This window comes from Aulonocara sp. 'chitande type north' Nkhata Bay, linkage group LG20, assembly GCF_057382095.1.
Source record: "Aulonocara sp. 'chitande type north' Nkhata Bay isolate Kocher_YH1m ecotype deep benthic linkage group LG20, A_spYH_male_GT1.1, whole genome shotgun sequence".
NCBI lineage: Eukaryota > Metazoa > Chordata > Actinopteri > Cichliformes > Cichlidae > Aulonocara > Aulonocara sp. 'chitande type north' Nkhata Bay.
Window position 1 is genome coordinate 34,687,759 of NC_141363.1, and position 19,056 is coordinate 34,706,814.

Sequence of the window (19,056 nt, forward strand, 5' to 3'; positions counted from 1 at the left end):
GTGAGGCAGGGCAGTTTCTACAAGCAATACTAACTTGACACAAGACAAGTGACATAGAAATGCTCTGAAGACAAGACACAGTGTGATAACATGCAACACACACAGACAGTCCATTATAAACCAACACAGACTTCCCTTTTCTGCATGTTCTCCTCTTTGAAGAAAATCAACTTAACAAGGCTGTATTGAGTGGCTCGCTTGCTGCATCACAATTCACTTCCTAAAGCCAGGTCTGCACAGAATACAGTCTTAAGTACAGATTTAAGGCACCTCTCGTTCCAGTTTTACCAACAAAAAACAAACGAACAAAAGTAAAGTCATTGTGGAGTAAAATGAGTTGCAAGGAGCTGTAGGTCACGGGCACAGATTGAACAGCTGTACTCCTAGCACAGGCTGCAGCTACAAGCAGGGCGCACAGTGGAAGCAGAATCAGTGCAACGCTGCAGCTGACCACATCAAAGGCCTCAGCTGTGGGAAGTAAGGGAGAGAGGAAGGGACAGTATGACTCCCACAGCAGTCTTACTCCAGTTTGTGGAGCAAATATTGGTAAAACAGGACTTTCAGCTGGTAACGTTTACTTTCATGTAGCACTGTCAGAACACAAGCGCATCAGAACATAACTATCCACCTATAGTCCTACTTCTTAACATAAACAATTTTTTAAAAAGCTATCTTATCATTAAGTTAAAGCAGTAACTAATTTATGTTCTTAAATATTACATGGTTTTAAGTGGTTGGTGTCAGGTTATCCCTCCATCTGTGCATCCTTTCATGTCATTAGGAATGCTCAAGAGTGTCATGATTTGTTAGACTCCCCAGAGCTACGCTGAGGTCCCATGGCACCCCAGCATAGCATTCAAACAGTATTTGGAAAGAATGACATTTTATTCAGGTGTCAGTCAAATTCAGATATTTTTACCTCCTAACTTGTCACTGAAAATGAATGTTTTTTGCAGTTAATCTTTATTACAATAGAAATGTATTCACTTATTATAATTATAAAATTATGCAATATCGCATTGATTTGTCAACATTAGGATCTTTTGGTTGTGTATTATTTTATTATCTTGACATTTTGTGTGGGGTTTTTATGTAAAATACTTCCTGTATTACGACTACTTAAATAGGCAGAGCTGACCTTAGGACATGCGCTCTACTTTGGCACTGGATGTAGGAAAATGTAATTAAACACTGTTTTGGCCTTCAGCAAATGTAATGATGCTTTTTGCATCTACAAGCCGATTCGATCACAATGAGGGAAAAATGGAGCAACATTAAAAGAGTGTCCATATTTGAAATGGACCCACATTACTGAATGCCATAAAATCTGGTCAGTTAACTTTCAAACTGTGCAGCACAGATCCTATAAGAAGATCACACAAGCTATGACAGCCACAAATCTGAAATAACTTGAGCAAGCAAAAGTTGAGACGAAGAGTTTTCTGCTAGAGGCGGCAAAAACACTTGTGTAGTGCAACTAAGAACAAAGATACATTTCGGAAGAGACGCATGTAGAGACTCTGAAAATTGCACTTGCCAGTATAAGCTCTTATTATGTGTCCTGGATGTTTTAAAGGATATTTATTAAAGAACATAATCATTTCTTTTAATAACTATCTCAAGATAAACCAAAGCTGTTTCCATCACAATAATGAACTTGACTTCCTTTTGATTATCTTCCCTCTACTGAGCTACACCCACACCTCGTTTTCTACTTGTAAACTATACTAGGAAACAATATGGTAATCATTACTAAGAAACAATAATATCTTTATGGAAACTGACAAGAACATGGGGTATTATTTCAGCTCTGGAGACAACACCTTTGCTTTTGTGCTTATATGTTTTTCAACACCAAAATAAATCTTGCTGTGAAGTCATGAAGAGATTAGTGTTGCTTGACTGGTGTGGAAAATAATTTTCAGAAAGTATTGTAGCTAAGCCTGTGATCATCAGGACTATTTAAAGCAACAGTGTGCGAACTGCCGAGGGAGAATAATCTACAATGAGTACATGAGAGATATCAGCAGCTGTTAGGTGTCATATTATTCAGCAGTTTGTTTTTTTGTACACAAAACTGTGTGGAACCTTTTTGCTGTATATATAATTAATTTGCACAAAGTATATTATTTATATATTTCATCATGCATAACCATCACATTTCTTGATCTTCTCTTCCTCTCTCGCAGATCCCTCAGGTGAGCTACGCTTCTACAGCTCCAGAGCTGAGTGACAACACCCGCTACGACTTCTTTTCCCGTGTGGTGCCTCCAGACACATACCAGGCACAGGCGATGGTGGACATTGTCAAAGCTATGAACTGGAACTATGTCTCTACTGTCGCTTCAGAGGGAAACTATGGAGAAAGCGGGGTTGATGCATTTATTCAGAAGTCCCGAGAGGATGGTAAGTCCTTCTTCAAACATTTCCACAAGCATCCCCAGGTATTTAAAATTATGTTAAAGTGGTTCTCGTTTTTGAATCTCATTTTGTCAACCACCAAAAGTGTTTCCGTTTGAGTGAGAAAGAAATTCAGCCTCTGAAGTCTGAAATTGTAAACAGTATGATATTTAAAACTTTTTAAAAAACTGCTGACTTTAAAGATTGACTTTAAACATGATCATTTTCACACAGAAGCTGGTTTTGTTGCTGTTGCATTATTCTTTGTGTTGCGTGCTATTGAGAGATGTTCATAAAACAGGGTGAGGTTTGAACTGGTTATTTCGATTTCTTAAACTGAATTAATTGCTGTCAAAATGATCTGAAAATAGTTCTCAGACAGGATCAAGAGTCTGGCTTCAATTTTCTTGTTCTGGCTTTACCACTAACTAGCTGATTATCTTAAGCAGAGATGGCTAATGGCTAATGCTGTAAATTTGAACCATTTCAGTGAAATCTGCGTTTGCAGCTGTTATCTCCATGGAATAATATGAGCTACACAGGTGTGCAGTCAGAGCACTGAGGGAATTAATTTTGATTATCAAATTCTGAGAAGGCTCAACAGAGTGGCAGTGAACCTGCAGAGCTAGCCTGAGGCATCATAAGGAGATAGCACTGCACAGTGCTGGGAATACAGTCAGTTTGGTGCAGCAAGCTGCCGGTACACAGTCAGCCTGACCCCTGAACTTCTTCTGTAGCAGAATGTAATCACTACAGACATGTCCAGTACTCTCTGTGCCACTGCGTCCATTCAGTTTCTGCCAGATTCAAGCTGCTGCCTATCATCAGTCTTCCTGGAAAGGCACCGACAGCAGAGCCCCCTGTGTGTCCGGCTCAGCTACCTCTTTGAACAGTCCACACAAAGGGGGAATCAAAGCCCCACAGGGAGATTTAAACTTTTCCTCTTCTTTTTTGGAAAATAATGTTTTTTCCCCACATACTTTAAATTATGTGTTTAATACTACTTAATACTGACCTTGCACATACACTGTATCAGCTTAAAAAAACATATTACATCTTTTAAAATCCCAGACTACACATAAAAAGAGGCAATGAGTTCTGAAGTCATGCCAAGAGTGGAATCATGCTCTAAATGAATGGAAAACGAATCTCAGAGAAATGTTCTTGCACATGATAATATGTTGAGCACAAGCTGGTGTAAATGATTAGCTTCAATGTGTTAACTTAAAATAGGTTTTTCCTATATTAGAAAAACCTATTTTATAAATCTTTGGGATTCTGAGTTTATGATATGAAACATAATGAATAAAACCTGTAATTTATGTCATGTGAAATGAAATTTTGAATATACTAACATATACTTGATAATATACTGAAAGAATCTTAAGTAATCCATGATCTATATTAATCTACATAATCAAAATGATAGCCTTCTGAAATCTTATTTTTTGGGTTTTTTTTTTTTTTTTACACCATCTTGGTTTAACTGAAACACTTTTTATTAACAGCTGTCATATGAAAAACAATATAAACAGTCTTGAGGCTACTTTGCACTGTCTTGAGGAATCCATTTCCACTGTTGCCACATCTTCAGTGCTCAAGTGTAATCTTGTTTTGCATCATTCCCGGAGCACATTAACGAGTCTTTTAGGAATATTGGTACTTCAGCTGGAACCTGAACCACATGGTATGGGCAAGCATTCTGTTTCTCAGAGGGAACAGACAGGTTTATCAGCTAACAGCCTATCAGAACTGTCATTCTGCTGCTTCAGATTTCAATCTATATCTTTTAACTTTCATCGGTAGAATTGCTCTCAATCACTCTTTGTCGTAAAAACAGTTCAAACACTGAGACAACTGGCTCATTTATCAAATACACTACAATGATAGAAGACAGGCTATCACAGTGGAACAGACAATAGTCTAGAGCAATGATTGTTTTAAATAACTGTAATAACTGATAACAACTGATAATTTGTGAACAGACATTACCTGAACTGGTAAAATGCTATTATATCAACATTTTTTTTAGGCCTAAAGATTAACTAACCTGTTCCAAGTTGGTTATATTCAAGTTGCGTTCAACTATCATTGTTCTATATATCCATGTATATGCACTGATGTAGATCTACAGTACCACTTGTGTTTAAAAAAAGAAGCGTTTATTCTTATATAAATGTGAATTCTTTGATTCCTAGTCTTGTGTACTTTGACGTCACGTATACACATATATATGCATATATATTATACACACACACACACACACACACACACACACACACACACACACATTTATATATATATATATATATATATATATATATGTATGAAAAGTCCTGTCAAGTCAGCCCATCTATATGCTTTAAATTGGACTGGAGCAAAACTTTTACATGTCGGCTTTTAAAGAATTGTTGAATCCAATCCTTTGGTCCAGTTCAGGTCTTTGAGTGATTATGTGAGCGAGACAGACAGAGGAGAAGCAGACAGCTCTGTCAAAATCAAATCCACAGGTATTTGGTTGCTAAATGGGTTCTGCAGTTGTCTGCTCATAATAAAACAGCCAGATCACAACTGGCCAAATGTTCTGTCTCATTAAACAGCCAAAGGCCATACTGAGCAACAGTCTCCCCTGCCTAATGTCACCGTGGCCCTTTGCTGTGCTGTTTTGTGTGGAGAAAATCAGCTTTTTTCTCTAACATTTTCCATGCTGAAGGAGGTTAAAAATAAAGTGTAGTCCTATTGAATAAAAATGAAAATATTTTTTTATTAGGCTTACACAATCACTGGATTCATAAAACTTCAATTACTAGAATTAGTTGTTTATTCTGTTAAAACAACAAAACCATCAGGTTTCATACATAAAATCTGAGTAGAATTGAAACTTATGCCCAGTACTACTTTTTCATTGAGAATATTGCTAATTATGATGTTGATGAGAATCAGGCAGTTGTGTTGACCCTCAAGCTGTATGATGTTAAGGTCCTCTTGTCAACACGCTCCAGATGTTTCTGTGGTGTGGTTCAGACAGTTATATCTCTACTGTAGTGATGTGCGATACCACTGATTTCCTTTCCGATCCGATACCAAGTAAAATTCAGGGTGGTATCGGCGATACTGATCCGATACCGATACTCTGTACAAAAACTTAATGTTTCATTGCATTTCATAATACAATATATAATTGTATTATGTAATTGTAATAATAACATAACCATATTGCTTCATAATGATTAGAGGACATCAGACAACTTGTTTTTATTGCTTAATAATGCAGAATAATCATATATTAAAAAAAAAACTGACGTTGTGCGCTATTTGAGCATGTTGCCTGCCTGCAGCACTCTGCGAGAGACGTCTTTCTCGCCCTAGCAGCACCTGTCCCCGTCCTCCTCTTCAGTTCGCCTCAACATAAGCTCATCATATTCTGTGATGTGATTTACTCCGAGGTGTTTGACGATGTCAGTGGTGTTGCCACAACACCCCACTGTCTTGCCACATATACCACAAACCGCGTCTGGGCTGTTTGTGGAGGTAAAACGCATCCACACATGACTCTGTTTGCGCTCAGCCATTGTTGTGAGTGTGCACGCCAGGGGCTGCGACACATTTATACAGCCGTATTTCGCATATGACTATGAAAGGCGTAAGAGGAAGTAGTTCCTTCAAATTTAGAAGATCCAAATGATATAGTTTCTTTCCACTGCATTCATTTTAATGGAAAAACTACAAATTTACCCCAGAGTACTAAAATATCGATATTATAATATGAGAATCGATTCTAGAACAAAAATTGCTGGTATCGGAAGAATCGATATTTCAGTATCGATCCGCACACCACTACTCTACTGAGTCCCGAGCAAGTTTCAGCCTCATAAATGGATATTTATAATTTTTCTAGCAGTACCCTGCTGTTTTATGATTCTGTTTAAGACTAGCTGGAGGACAACTGTAAAAAGTGCCACCATAATGCGACAAAAAGTAGTCCGGCCATTTATATATCTGCAGAGCTTTACTGTATCTTTGTTTGCTTCCAAGCAAAATAGAAGTGAACGAATGCATTGCTGTTTGGTATTCAAAGGAGTGTAAGTCCTGGGATTACTTGTGTGTGTGTGTGTGTGTGTGTGCGCGTGTGTGTTGGATGATTTGGCAGAGCTGGAAGCAGCGGCACAGGTGCTAAAGTGTTGTGTTAGATGTTTGATAACACAAGATCCTACTGTGAAATAATCTGGTATCATTGATCCAAGCTCACTGAACTTTCAAGAGGAAACTGAATTAAACTGATTTCACACAGCATTTGATCAGACTGGCTGGACTTATCAGAAAGGAAATAACCTTTACTGTTTCTGTGAAAGCAAGCATGAACTACAAGCGGGTGAGCACAACTAAGAGATCCTCAAGAATGGGCATGCATTTCACCTAACCTTGGCCTTCTTTGTACAGTAAGATGAGAACTGAGTTGAGATGGGTTGAAATGCTTCTTGTGGTTCCAATAGCAGAGCGGTTAGGGTATATACCACATGTGTGCATATCCCTTTATTGATGTAACCACTGATCAAATATCTCCCTGGGGTCATTTGCTGTGTGTTATCCTGCTGGTCTACCTCCCTCATTTCCTGTCACTATGCCACTAACAAAATAAAGGCCAAATTCTAAAAGGTGCCTTAAAAACAGCTTCAAATGACAGCATCGTTTTAGTATTACTAGGCAAAATTTACAACTGAATCGAACAAAATTCAATTTCACAACGAACTTCAAACTGACTGTTCAGTTTCACATGAAATATCTAGACTTTCTTCATCAAGTAGGAGTCTCCTATATTCAGTTTTAACAGCCTCTTTAGAGTTCTGCTTCTGTCGCAACAAATCAAAGAATAACACTCTGCCAATGCAGGGCAATACAGGTAAATGCATGCGATTGTTTACTACATGCCTAATGACGCTAATATACAAGAAGACCAATCCTTTCCAGATGGCCCAGAAGTCTGAAATCAAAGTGAAGATTATAGAATATACACAGCTGCTAATGCTAATGGTCAAAGCTCCTTTGACTACGATGACCTGGATGACTGAGAACCTTCACAGACCTATGTTTGTTTGTTTTTACTGTGTTAAAAAAGTCATTTCCAGTAGCTTTTCCAGTAGTTTGCATTTATTGCATCTAGTGCATACAGATCATCTACGCAGTCAAAACCATATTGCATACATATCAGCTCTCCTTTCAGCATCTACTACTTCCAACATTTTTTCTTCTTCAAAAAGGCATCATGAAGTCAATTTTTAATAACCACATAACACATTTGCAAATCCTTCTCTCACTTTGGTAATACAACCTCTAAAAGAGAGGTACATTTACTGTTCTATCATTCAAACATCATGAGTATTTCTATATCCTTTCTGGGGTCCAGGTAATTTCACTGTAAGATTCTTTGGGATGATTCATGTATAATTGTGAAAGTAATCAATAGAAAGTTAAAGACCTCTATTACAATTGCATTGAATGAGAAATAGTATTATTAAAGGCCATGACTTCTATTTTTCATAGGTAAGAATTCTAGATGCTAAAAACATGTTGGGACTTGTGAATTACTCCTTATTTTGTTTTGTGTTACATTGATGTGAAACTTTGTTAGTTACAGTAATGCAATTTCTGATTGAGCACACGAAATATGTTGACTTTATCAAGCTTCAGCTATGCTAGCCATTCTGTGATTATTTCATGCTTCTTAGAATAAAAATTAAAACCCATTACATAAATAAACCACTATACAGTGCTGTCAATACTATTTATGCTAGGCAATCTGGTAATCAACTAAATACATCGGCGATATAATATAATTATAATATAATTTATAATTTGTAAATCGGCGTAAATAAATCTGGTAATACCTGAAATGAGTAAAGAAAAACAACTGCTTATTTATGCAAGATAATTCATAATTTTATTTGGGGGGTGGGGGGTGGGGGGGTGTTATATTGGTTGGGTCTGATTACCCCTAACCCCCCTGGAAATTATGCCCCTGACTAAATTGATGCCAGTCCAAAGAAATGAGAAGTGAGATCATGACCAAAATTATTGGGATTCATACACAGACGACATAAATATCTAATAAAAATTTCATTGCACACTCACTAAAATAGTTGTCAAGATATTCCTACAAGTATCAACCAAAATATAATAATAAATGTTAAGTATGGAGATTGCCAGCGTGAGTGGGTTTCACTCCAATGATGACAGTGGATTTGTGCTAATCCACCCAGTAGCTGTTGAAATATTTGTTGTTTACCAACCAACACATATTACTCTTCCTAGATTAACTGCACTAGGGGAAATAGTTCCTAAGCAGCTTCAAACAGGCTACTTCCCTTCATGTAACCATGCCACTTCTTTAAAAGTTATGAAGAGCAAATTTTAGACCACGTTTGGTTAAAATCTCAAAGTTTAATTTTGAACAAAGAGTAACTCACAGTTTCTGCAAAGTAAGGCCACTCAGGAATTTGTTTAGTCATGCTGAAATACATTATATTCTGAAATGACAAATAATATAATAAAAGAAGAAGAAAGCTTTTGTTTTTTTCACTACTTTATTTTCACTGTAAGGAGACACAGCAGAAGAAAGATTCAGGCATAAAATATTAACGCTAGACTATTCAAATGTCACATGCAGGACCTGTTTGCATGAGCCTCATAACCATGTCAGCCCCTGTTTGGGCATGATAAACAGTGTCATCATCAGGACAGTTTGTCAAATGACAGCATGTCAGGCAACCATTTCATCTGCTGTTGCTGGACTGTGACTGAAAACTTCCATCATTTCAGACACAGAGCTGTTTTCCAAAAGCTGTTTTCATTTGGGCATATCCTTTGTCTCAAACTGCCTCTTGGGATTAAGGCTGGAGTGTCATTATGGAAAATGATTAAAAGAAAAGAGGGATAAAAGTACGGTGCCTTGTTATAGACACCATTGAAATGCAAGACCGTCCTTGATGCACAAGTCTTTGGTCCTTCACAAGATTTTGTTGTGTTTGTGATTCTGTCCGAAAAGCTGCTATTCCTCTAGTGTCCTTATTAGAGAGCGCAGGTCTTCTATAGTAATGGAAGGTGCACTCTGTGTCAGTTTATTCTCACCTTGTGAAAAGAAGTGCCATTTTCTTTCAGTGGATATTGTATACCTATTTATTGCATCCTTTATATAATCAAGTTTAGTGAGTATTATGGAATCAGACGGTCCCAGTATTTGAAATGAAAGGTGATTATTTTGTTTTTCATCTGAAGCAAGCCTACAAGACGAAACCTTAAATGTCAGTATGACAACGTTTCTTCCCCCTGCCCCCCATATGGCGGGGGCTTTACTTTTCCTAAATTTGGACACTGACATTGCAATCTGCAATTAATTGAATGGATAGTATAAAATTGTAATTAATCAGATTTCCTTGCAAATGACAGTAGAAGCAGAGGAAAAGGGCAGCAAATATAGCACAGCGCAGGATGACAGGGGGATTATGCAAATGTTAGAAATGAGAGTTGCGTACTGCACCCTTTGTCATGAGGGAAATGTCAAGAGGAGTGATTTGAATACTCATTAACCTGAAAAGCCGTGAGAAAAATATTGTCAGAAGAGTTTTTCAATAATATTGAAAATGTTTCAATAAACACAGGCTATTACTTACTTATGTAAATTCACCTTATGATTTTATGATACTATGGCTATAATTAAGCTATCACTATGACAAAGACAGAATACTATAGTCTGTTTAATGAATTGATTCTTATTAATACAGCTTTGTTTTGCTGTGATAGTAAGAATTACTAGAACAGGTAATCAATTCAGAAAAACAGATGACAGCATTATGTAAATTTATAGCTTTGCATTATAAAGTGTACTATTCCAATTATACAATGTGTGGAAGAAAGGAAGTCAGAAGACCGGAAGGAAGAAAAGACGCAAGGGAGGAACATATTCCTGCACCCCCGGTTTAACATGTCAAACACAGGAAATCCTTAAGAGGACTTAGACAGCTGCTCCTTCCACTTCAGGCCTTGTTAAGTTCTGATGAGTGCCATATTGGGCTTCCGAGGGTAAAAGAAAACGTTAGGGGATTTTTCTCGTAAACTGTACATCCACCCATGTCCTTGGTATTATACTTGAAACCCCAGCACTGTTCACCTATTGAAATTATTTAAACTACCTTATCAGCACTAAATGGCCAAAGGCAACAAGACTAGAGGCCACAGAACCATTCAAAGGCTACATTTAGATTTCAGGATTCATACATAAATCATGTTGAACAGATATAGAAATGAAGTTATCTAATTTCATTAAACTCATATTGTAACATTTTGATGGATTTCCAAATGCTTTTGACAATTTTAATTTAGTTACATTGTTATGCTGTTCTGTCTACTTAGCACTTCCCTATTTTCCACTGTTCATTACCTTGTTTGATTAGCACTTTGCACCACTTTGCAAATGATTTCATGCCTTTACAGCTGTCACAACTACATTTTCAAAGGATGCTTTATGTTACTTTCAACCACCTGGAACTTGATTCCTCAGACTGAAAATCAATGAAGGGTTTTAGCTGCAGGTGCGCAGAGAGAGAACGATTGTCAAGACTTTGCCACTGATCTTGTATTTGCATAATGTGCTTTATCTCTATCATGGCACAGAGAATTGCCAACCCTGCATTGCAGAATATCTCAAACTTTCACTGATGCCACAAAACACAATCTGTCGGTTCTCTTTATCGGGTTAAAGTTTCTCAGTTACAATATCTAATACTTTACTGGCACTGAAAAGTGAAGTTGTGCAATTCACAAATTTTTTTCTGGACATGCATTTAAAAGTTTAGAAGTTTGCATAATTGGCAAACGAACACATTTTGTGGATTTTATTAAAAATGAGTGAGTGAGTTAATAAAGAGATACCAATTGTTCATGGAGAAATTTAACATTTTCCACATTGTGAAAGTATAAAGATTTAGACCAATATGCTGATGCTAAAGCAAATTTAGAAAATGGGGTATACTTATCTGAGAATAGTTTATCACTGCATCACGGAGAAGGTGCAAGTCTTGGGCTCAGCCAATATAAAGTAAAGCTGCTTAATTACAAAAAAGATGAGGTAGATGGGTCCTGCTGCAGTGTTAGGGTATACTTTTGAACCATAACATACTTTAATAGTTCTGCACATTTCTGAAAGAAGCAAGGATATGTAACATTTTCTGTCACTTGAAATATAATTCTGAAAATATTTGACCATTTGTAATGGGCTTATGTACCAAACCAGAAGCAGATCTCTATTTATATCACTTTTCACTGATGTTCTCAGACTGAAATCTCTTACAAAAGAGCACTTTGCACTATTTATAAGAGCTACAAAATATAATGCATTTACTCAAGGGTAGAAACCTGATTTGCTTTTAAGTAACAAATTCAAAGACATGTCTAAACCTACAGTACATCTGTGCTTTTTAATACTATCATGATACGTGTGTTGATTCCTCTTATCTTTTCTTGGGGAAAATAGAACTGCAAATGTAACACAGTACTTTATCATGTAAAATTTTCTGTTAATGTGAATACTTAGTAATACTGAATATAAGGCTAACTCTTCAGGAAGTAGGAGAGGACTATTTTTTATTCATTAGAAATCTTGTTTATTAGTAATTGTGTCTTGGAGAAAACTGTTAAAAACAAGCAGTGCTTTCTCATAGCCAAACCCTATACATACTCAGTCACATTTGACACACAGAACAGTGTCAATGTATTGTCTAATAATCAAGCACTTTACTAATTACTGTGCCTCTAGTCCTTCTGTATCTAATTCTTATCAGAAATAGTGTAATTTAGTAGAAAAGAAATCCACAATTTATAGACAAATTAACCAATGAAAATGTGCTGCACCTGCTCCTGAAAAGCAAAGCAAACCAAACACACCATTTATGACATCCAAAGGATCAAAATAACCTACGATTATATGCCAAAAGACAGAATGTCAACCACTATTTCATTTTGAAGCGTGTACCGATTACATAGTCTAACAGTGTGTGTAGGTGCAGGATCATTTTCAGAAATTCTTGGAAAACATAAGAATATGCCCCTCAAGGCCTTCTGTAGCTCTTCACCCAAACCCACTCATGATTAGAGAGCACCATTAATGTTTGCCTTGCAAGAGGAGGCAGTGCATACTTTAAACTCTTCATCTTTGGCTTAGAGATATATTCACATTAGGAGACATGCTATGCAGATTCTCCTGAGTAAGAGGAAAGTCCCGTGTTTGTCAGGTGACTCATTTTACCACAGTGCAGAAAACCTCATTTCACAGTGCTTAGAGGCCTGCCTTTGATTTATAAATCATTTGCACTCAGAAAGAAAATGTCATTCAGTCATTCTCAAATCTAACTCATAGTTACCCCAGAGCCTTTTTATTCAAGATCTGGGAACTCACTAGACGACATGCTATTCAGCAAAACTGCTTAATTAAAAATAAGACAAAGTTCTTTTCTAAAGAGTAGAAACACATTACCCAAATATCTACGTATGGATTTATGCAACCTTCGGTCAAATTGTCAGCTGCATATGGAAAAATAATAATAATAAAAAAAAAACCCCTCAGATTGATACAATTTAGAACTTCACAGTTGCTGAAAAATAGGACAGTGTTGGATTTCTCAACCTCCTGCTGACGCAGACAAATCATTTGTGCTTACACCACCGAGTTAAAATAATCATTTTAATGTATGTCATGGTAGTCAATAAACAGTGCTCTCGCTTGTTCCAGTAGCAATAACATTTCAAAACATATTTCTAAAAAAAATGGATGTGCTGAAACGTAAAACTAGGGTTCTTATGAATATATTTTAAATTTCAAATAGATCAAAAGCCCTACCACAAAATATTTGATATCTGATAATTGTTACTAAATTGACTTGACATTGCAAGTGCCGTGATTACATGATTTCATAAATAATGTAAAACGAATGCAGAGGAAAATAAAAATAAATATTCTTAGCAGTACATCTTCCTTTTGTTGCACATCTTTCTGATTCAGTGGGTACACCACTAACATTGACCCTAAACACTGAATAACCTACTTATAAATAATGAATAAAGGCATTAATAAGTTATTTCAATGATGCTTTTATTGAACAAGGTCAAAGTGTTTTTCGTCCATGTTTATACCTCCCACCCTTTATAACATCTTGTGCTTTCTTTAAAAAGTACACTGCAGTGGAGGCACTGCATGTTTACAGCACGCACTAACTTGAAGAAACAGTGTGGGATGAATAATATGTACAAAATAGCATGTTCTGTCACTGCTGCCCTCTTGCCCTCCATGAGCTTCCCCTGCACTGTGGAGATAAATATAGAGTGTGTCCACTTCCCTCCGGGACTTACAGTGTGCTGATATCAGAGCAAAGTTGCTGACAGATGTTGGACCAGTACTGGTTGCCATTTGGCTTAAGAAAATAGCCATGTCAACAAATACTTTCAGTTGATCCATCAGCTTAGAGGCCGGAGTGTAACAAAAGTTCCACCATGCTGTGGCCTTATATAATACTACTTTCACAGATTGTTAGCAGATTCATCAATACAAGTTTGAGTGGACCTTTTTTGTTGTTGTCGTTGTAATAGAGGCCAAAGATTAGAGCCTTGCAGTCAATTTAGCCACTAGTTGAGAGTACAGCCCCTGCAAATTGGTTCTTTCTATACCTTCTTTTTGATATTTAGGAAATAAAATATATATCTGTACCTGTACCAGGTTAATCATCTTAGTTTAGACTATTTAGTGTATGAATTTTGATAATCAATATGATGTACAGCACCAGTTAAATGGAATATCATGAATTAAGTGAATCAAAGGGGCAATGTGTTCATTCGACATGGTGTGCAAAACGTTTTAATTCTAATTTTTGTCATGCAGTTGGTCAAAGTTGTTTCCGAACATCCCTCTGCTGTTTCACCAAATTGAATTCACCCCCCAAAAAATATTCTAATGGATATTATAACATAAAAACTAGTTTATGTTACAATTTCTTATTTCTTTTTTCTTTTTTAACAGCATATAATACTTTATAACGTGCCTAAGTAACCATTAAAAGAAAAGCAGGACACATTTCATTGCTGACTACAATTCTAACAATAAATGTGTGGCAGGGTTAGATTTCGCGTTGTTACAAAAAGGAAAAGCATGCAACATCAAACATAACTACAGCCATCAAATACATCAAATAGTTTCTGTAAAAAAACAAAACTGATGTCCAGTACAAATGCTGCCAGATCTGTCATGCGAAAGTAGAATGTACTGGCCAACATTACATGAATAAATTCATATAGGCTTTTTTAAAAACATGTTTCAGTATCTATATGTGGCATGTGAATATAGCTTTTTGATAAATCCCATTTAGATTACAACATATTTTATTTGGGGTGTCTTGTGGTATACTATCATTATAGAAAGTACATAACACAGGAAGATACACCACAGTCTTCTTTAATCCAATCTAATTTCACACACCACCATGCAGATGTCTTTCTAATTAACATCAGAGCATATCCCCTTGAGTATATTTGAAACCCATTATAAGACTACACAGCAATCTGGGAAATTGCTTTCTATCATTTTGTTTCATCTTATGCTTCTTTGATACCCAAATATCCAACAGTACCATTTTAGTAACATGGCATAGATTAGCAACTCTATTGCTACTGGGTTGTTGAAAAATCAAGAACTCAAAATGTTAAAAAGACCTGGCACATTGCTGTGGCTTCTGCTACTTAATTGAATCAACATGATGCTTCAGGGTTTGGACTGATATTTTAACATAAGTCCAAGCTGACATATCCATCATGTCTCAAATGACATGTTTTATCTGGAAGACTTTGGCCAGGGAGTACACGACATTGTTTCATCTATCCAAGTTATACCTGAACTAAAAGATAGTGTTTTAAAGTGTTTTGAAAAGCTAGGTAATGGAAAACTGTCCTATGGCACAGACATAGCAAACTCTGTACTGTGTGTAAACCTTTTAATCATATTTGCCAGTTGTTACAGCTGGTTTAAAGAAACTGTGGGTGTACTCACACTAGGGTATGTGTGCAGTGTCCAAGCACATTTGACCCCCAAAGTTCAGTTTGTTTGACTAATGTATTCATTTTGCTCTATGTGAACAGTGCCCTGGGCCAGGTGTCCTGGCACTGTTCCTGGAGAGTCCTGGCCCAGGGCACTCTGGGACATATTTGTATAAAATATCTACAGTACAGGACTGTCTATTTTTATGGTCTCTTAGTACATATCTACTGTTCTCCAGTATAGATATTTATCTACTCTGACAGAAAAGTCAGACAGAGAGCATGTGTTCACTGAAATCTGAGAGGGGGAACTTGATTCGCACGAGCTTCACACAAAAAACAGTTCAGCCTAATTTTCCCAGCAGTACACAATAGTGAAGCCAGGACTCGTCACAAAATCTAGCCCAAAGCTGCTCCCCGATAATAACCTGATGAGTTATCCAGACGGAGCAAAAAGACATCATTGCGTCTGAAATGAATTTTAAAAGAAGAAACAATGTGTATATGCACACACATACAGTACAACCACATATAGGTATAATAACTAAGACTGCTTTTATGAAATGGGGCAGATAAAAGCTTTAGATATGAAAAATGGCACAGATGCTTGCCATAATCAAGACAAATTGCATTGATAGATAGGGAATAGGGGCCATTCATCTTCTTCCCCCAAATAAAAAAGCCATTCATGTTCATGTGCAGTCTCTGTCATGTACCGCGTATACACTTAGTCAACATGTTGTTCCTTTGTAATGTTTTACACCTGGTACAGGCAGGAGTTGTCTTTAATTCACCCAATCTACTGAAAATAGCAAAAATGGAAGAAATCTGTTAGTCTGGGCCATCTCTGCAGCTCTGCAGTATATAATAATTATAATGGGATATTATACTGTAATTGAACCCCTGAAGAGAAATTCATTTCCTTTCATCCCGTCAGACCTGCACACTGAGGTGAGTGCACAGCATCAGTGACAGAAAAGCACCTCAGGGACTTTGGGGTGGGAGATTTAGAGTCTTGCTCCAGGACACTTTAGCATGGTGGTTGCTCTAACATGGGACTGAATGTGAGCCTTTTCAAGCAGGGTCAGTCCCCTTAATGATTTCAGTGCGAGGTTTCCCTCTTTCTCTTCCCAGTGCTTCTCTCCCTCACACACACTCACTGCATTCTGATAAGACAGGAGAAACATTATCTGTAAAAAGAGATAATGTACCAATAACAAAGCGCTGCAGCTCATTTATAGTAACATTTTACACCACTGAATGGTCACGATTCTACCTGTACTCTTCTTTTTCTAGCTTAGAACCAATTCCATCCATCCATTTTCTCTCACTGCGCCGGTTTAAAAGCAGGACACTTTGCCAGTTTATAGCAGGCTTCTGGTGAACTGATTTGCATAAATCATGTTGTTTACAATTTACTAAATCAATGGGGTATTTTTTTTTAATCTCTGTGTACAGGTATCACCATGGGCTGGTTTTGTTTTTTTTTAAGTTTCTTAATTCTTTCATCTCATGTGCCATTATCTGGTTGACGTAAACCACCGTGATCACACTACGGAGGCAGAGCATTGCTGATCTTTAGAGACTACTGGTCAGCACCATGGCTATACAGAGAACTAATAATGGAACAACACTGCTGTTCAAAGCAGATGGGATTTCAAAGCTCTGAGAAACTCAAGCTGGTTTTGTAATTATTAACTGATTGTGTATGTAGCCTAATAAATAATTTGCTGCCATGCAACAAAGCACCCAGGGTGTTGATGTATTCATTTAACACTGAAAAAACTGTCAAGTATCCATTGATAGAAATCGGCTCAACGTTAAAACTATAGAGGAAAAATTAGTTTGGTGATATTTCTCTCTATTTTCCTTGTGTATTTCTATCCTCCATATGAAAATGATGTCTGTTTGGTTAGGGCATCCCAATAAACTTAGTGTTTATGTACCTGCATCTTTGTCACGCTGCCAGCCTGGGGCTATTTTGTGCGCTTCTGTGCTACTCTTCACCAGCCACATGAGCTGAGCTGCAATCAGCTATGATGGTGGGGAATATTTAATGTTCATGGGAGCAACGTTTTTCCCACGGGTGTCAAATGAGAGGGAATATTAGTGTTCCGAACTATTAAGGGAACAGAGACCAGAGCTGACAGTGGAAGACACAAGAGGAGATCAGCAGTCTTTTAGAGGTGATTTTTCAATTTGGCTCAGAAGTTGAGAATTGTATAGGATAAGTGTTAGGAAACACATACAGCTCTTGAAGGTTTTCACAGTAGCTGCATCAGAAGTAGGAGCATTGCATCTGGCGTGTATTTGAACATTTGAAAGATTCATCAGGACAGTTACAACACTGAAGGTCAGTGTTTGGTGTTGAAACCCAGCAGTTCAGTCTCTTTCGCTCTTTCACTGATTGTTATTGTACAGGTAGTTTTAATGTAGCCAACAATAAAATGTAACTATAATTCAATATGTACCTGGAGAAGTACATTTCATCGTTTTCATAGGATTACTCTACAGTTGCATTTAGTTATTTCATAACTGTCTCTGCATGTTGTTGGTCAGCTTGCTGAGTTTAAGGAAAGTGTTGAAAAGTGGTGTACAGATAAGAAGGGGCCAGTCCTTCAAGGCATCCCTCTAACTACATCCTGTCTGATAGCAAGATGGAATCAGGCGAGTAGTTTATTGAAAAATCTGATTCTTGTAGAGACTGGTCTAATTTAATAATATTAATATAAAATTTGCAATAAGCAAGACCTATAATTAGGCCAATTAAAAGCCACTTAGGTTGTGTAAAAATACCATTCATGAACTGCCTGGCATAGCTGAATCATATATTTATATATAAATATATTTCTCTGCATTAGTCTATAGTCTTTTTGGAAAATAAAAAAAAGTATCTTGCTCAGTGGCTGCTTCCGTCTTAGGATTTGAGCCATGACTAAAGATATTAGTCAAATAACCATATCTTTAGTCATGTTATATAACAGTAGTAAAAAGAAAAATAAAGAGGAAAAAAATCAAATGCATAGATAAATCAGTGGTGAAATAAACTGCCATGTGTACCCTAGCGCTAACAGAGTTACACCAGTGGCCCCGTGGAGGACCCAGTTTTGTGCACGTCCGGTCCTTCTGGTATTCTCTGTGCAAGTTAAACAATGCTGCAGCCTGCCGCTGTGATGTGAGAAGAGAAGAAAAGGAAGGGATGAGTGCTCTGCTTCGATATAGCAGATGTTGTGGGAATGGGGGACTGAAGTACCAGTGAGGCAAAGACATAGAGTCTAATGATTGATAGAGTCTCTGAGAGCCGAGCTGCTGCAAAATTTCCCATGTGATGTGAGTGTAACGACAGCGAGTTACGCAGATAAACCTCTGTTTCACTTTAATCAAAGACTGAACCGTCAGGAGCTTTTATTTTGTAAAAAGATACGTAAATATCATGACTTATAACATACTGTACAACCTTTCCTACATACTTCTAAATATTTGATTCCACTTACCGTTCACTAAAACAACCCTAGATTTACACGCATTAACCTTTGTAGATCCATGATTAAAACTACAGGATGGGAAGCACAAAGAGAGACTGTG

The 19,056-nt window shown here is 37.1% G+C and overlaps 1 protein-coding gene across 3 annotated transcripts in view; it reads left to right on the forward strand.

Annotated features, from left to right (window-relative positions):
* LOC147306095 (metabotropic glutamate receptor 4-like) overlaps positions 1–19,056 on the forward strand; it is a 201,107-nt gene that overhangs the window by 133,000 nt on the left and 49,051 nt on the right. For all 3 annotated transcript variants that reach the window (XM_086276116.1, XM_086276114.1, XM_086276115.1), the window contains one exon: positions 2,190–2,406. In XM_086276116.1, the coding sequence (XP_086132242.1) occupies positions 2,190–2,406 (217 nt within the window). The remainder of the gene's footprint in view (positions 1–2,189; positions 2,407–19,056) is intronic.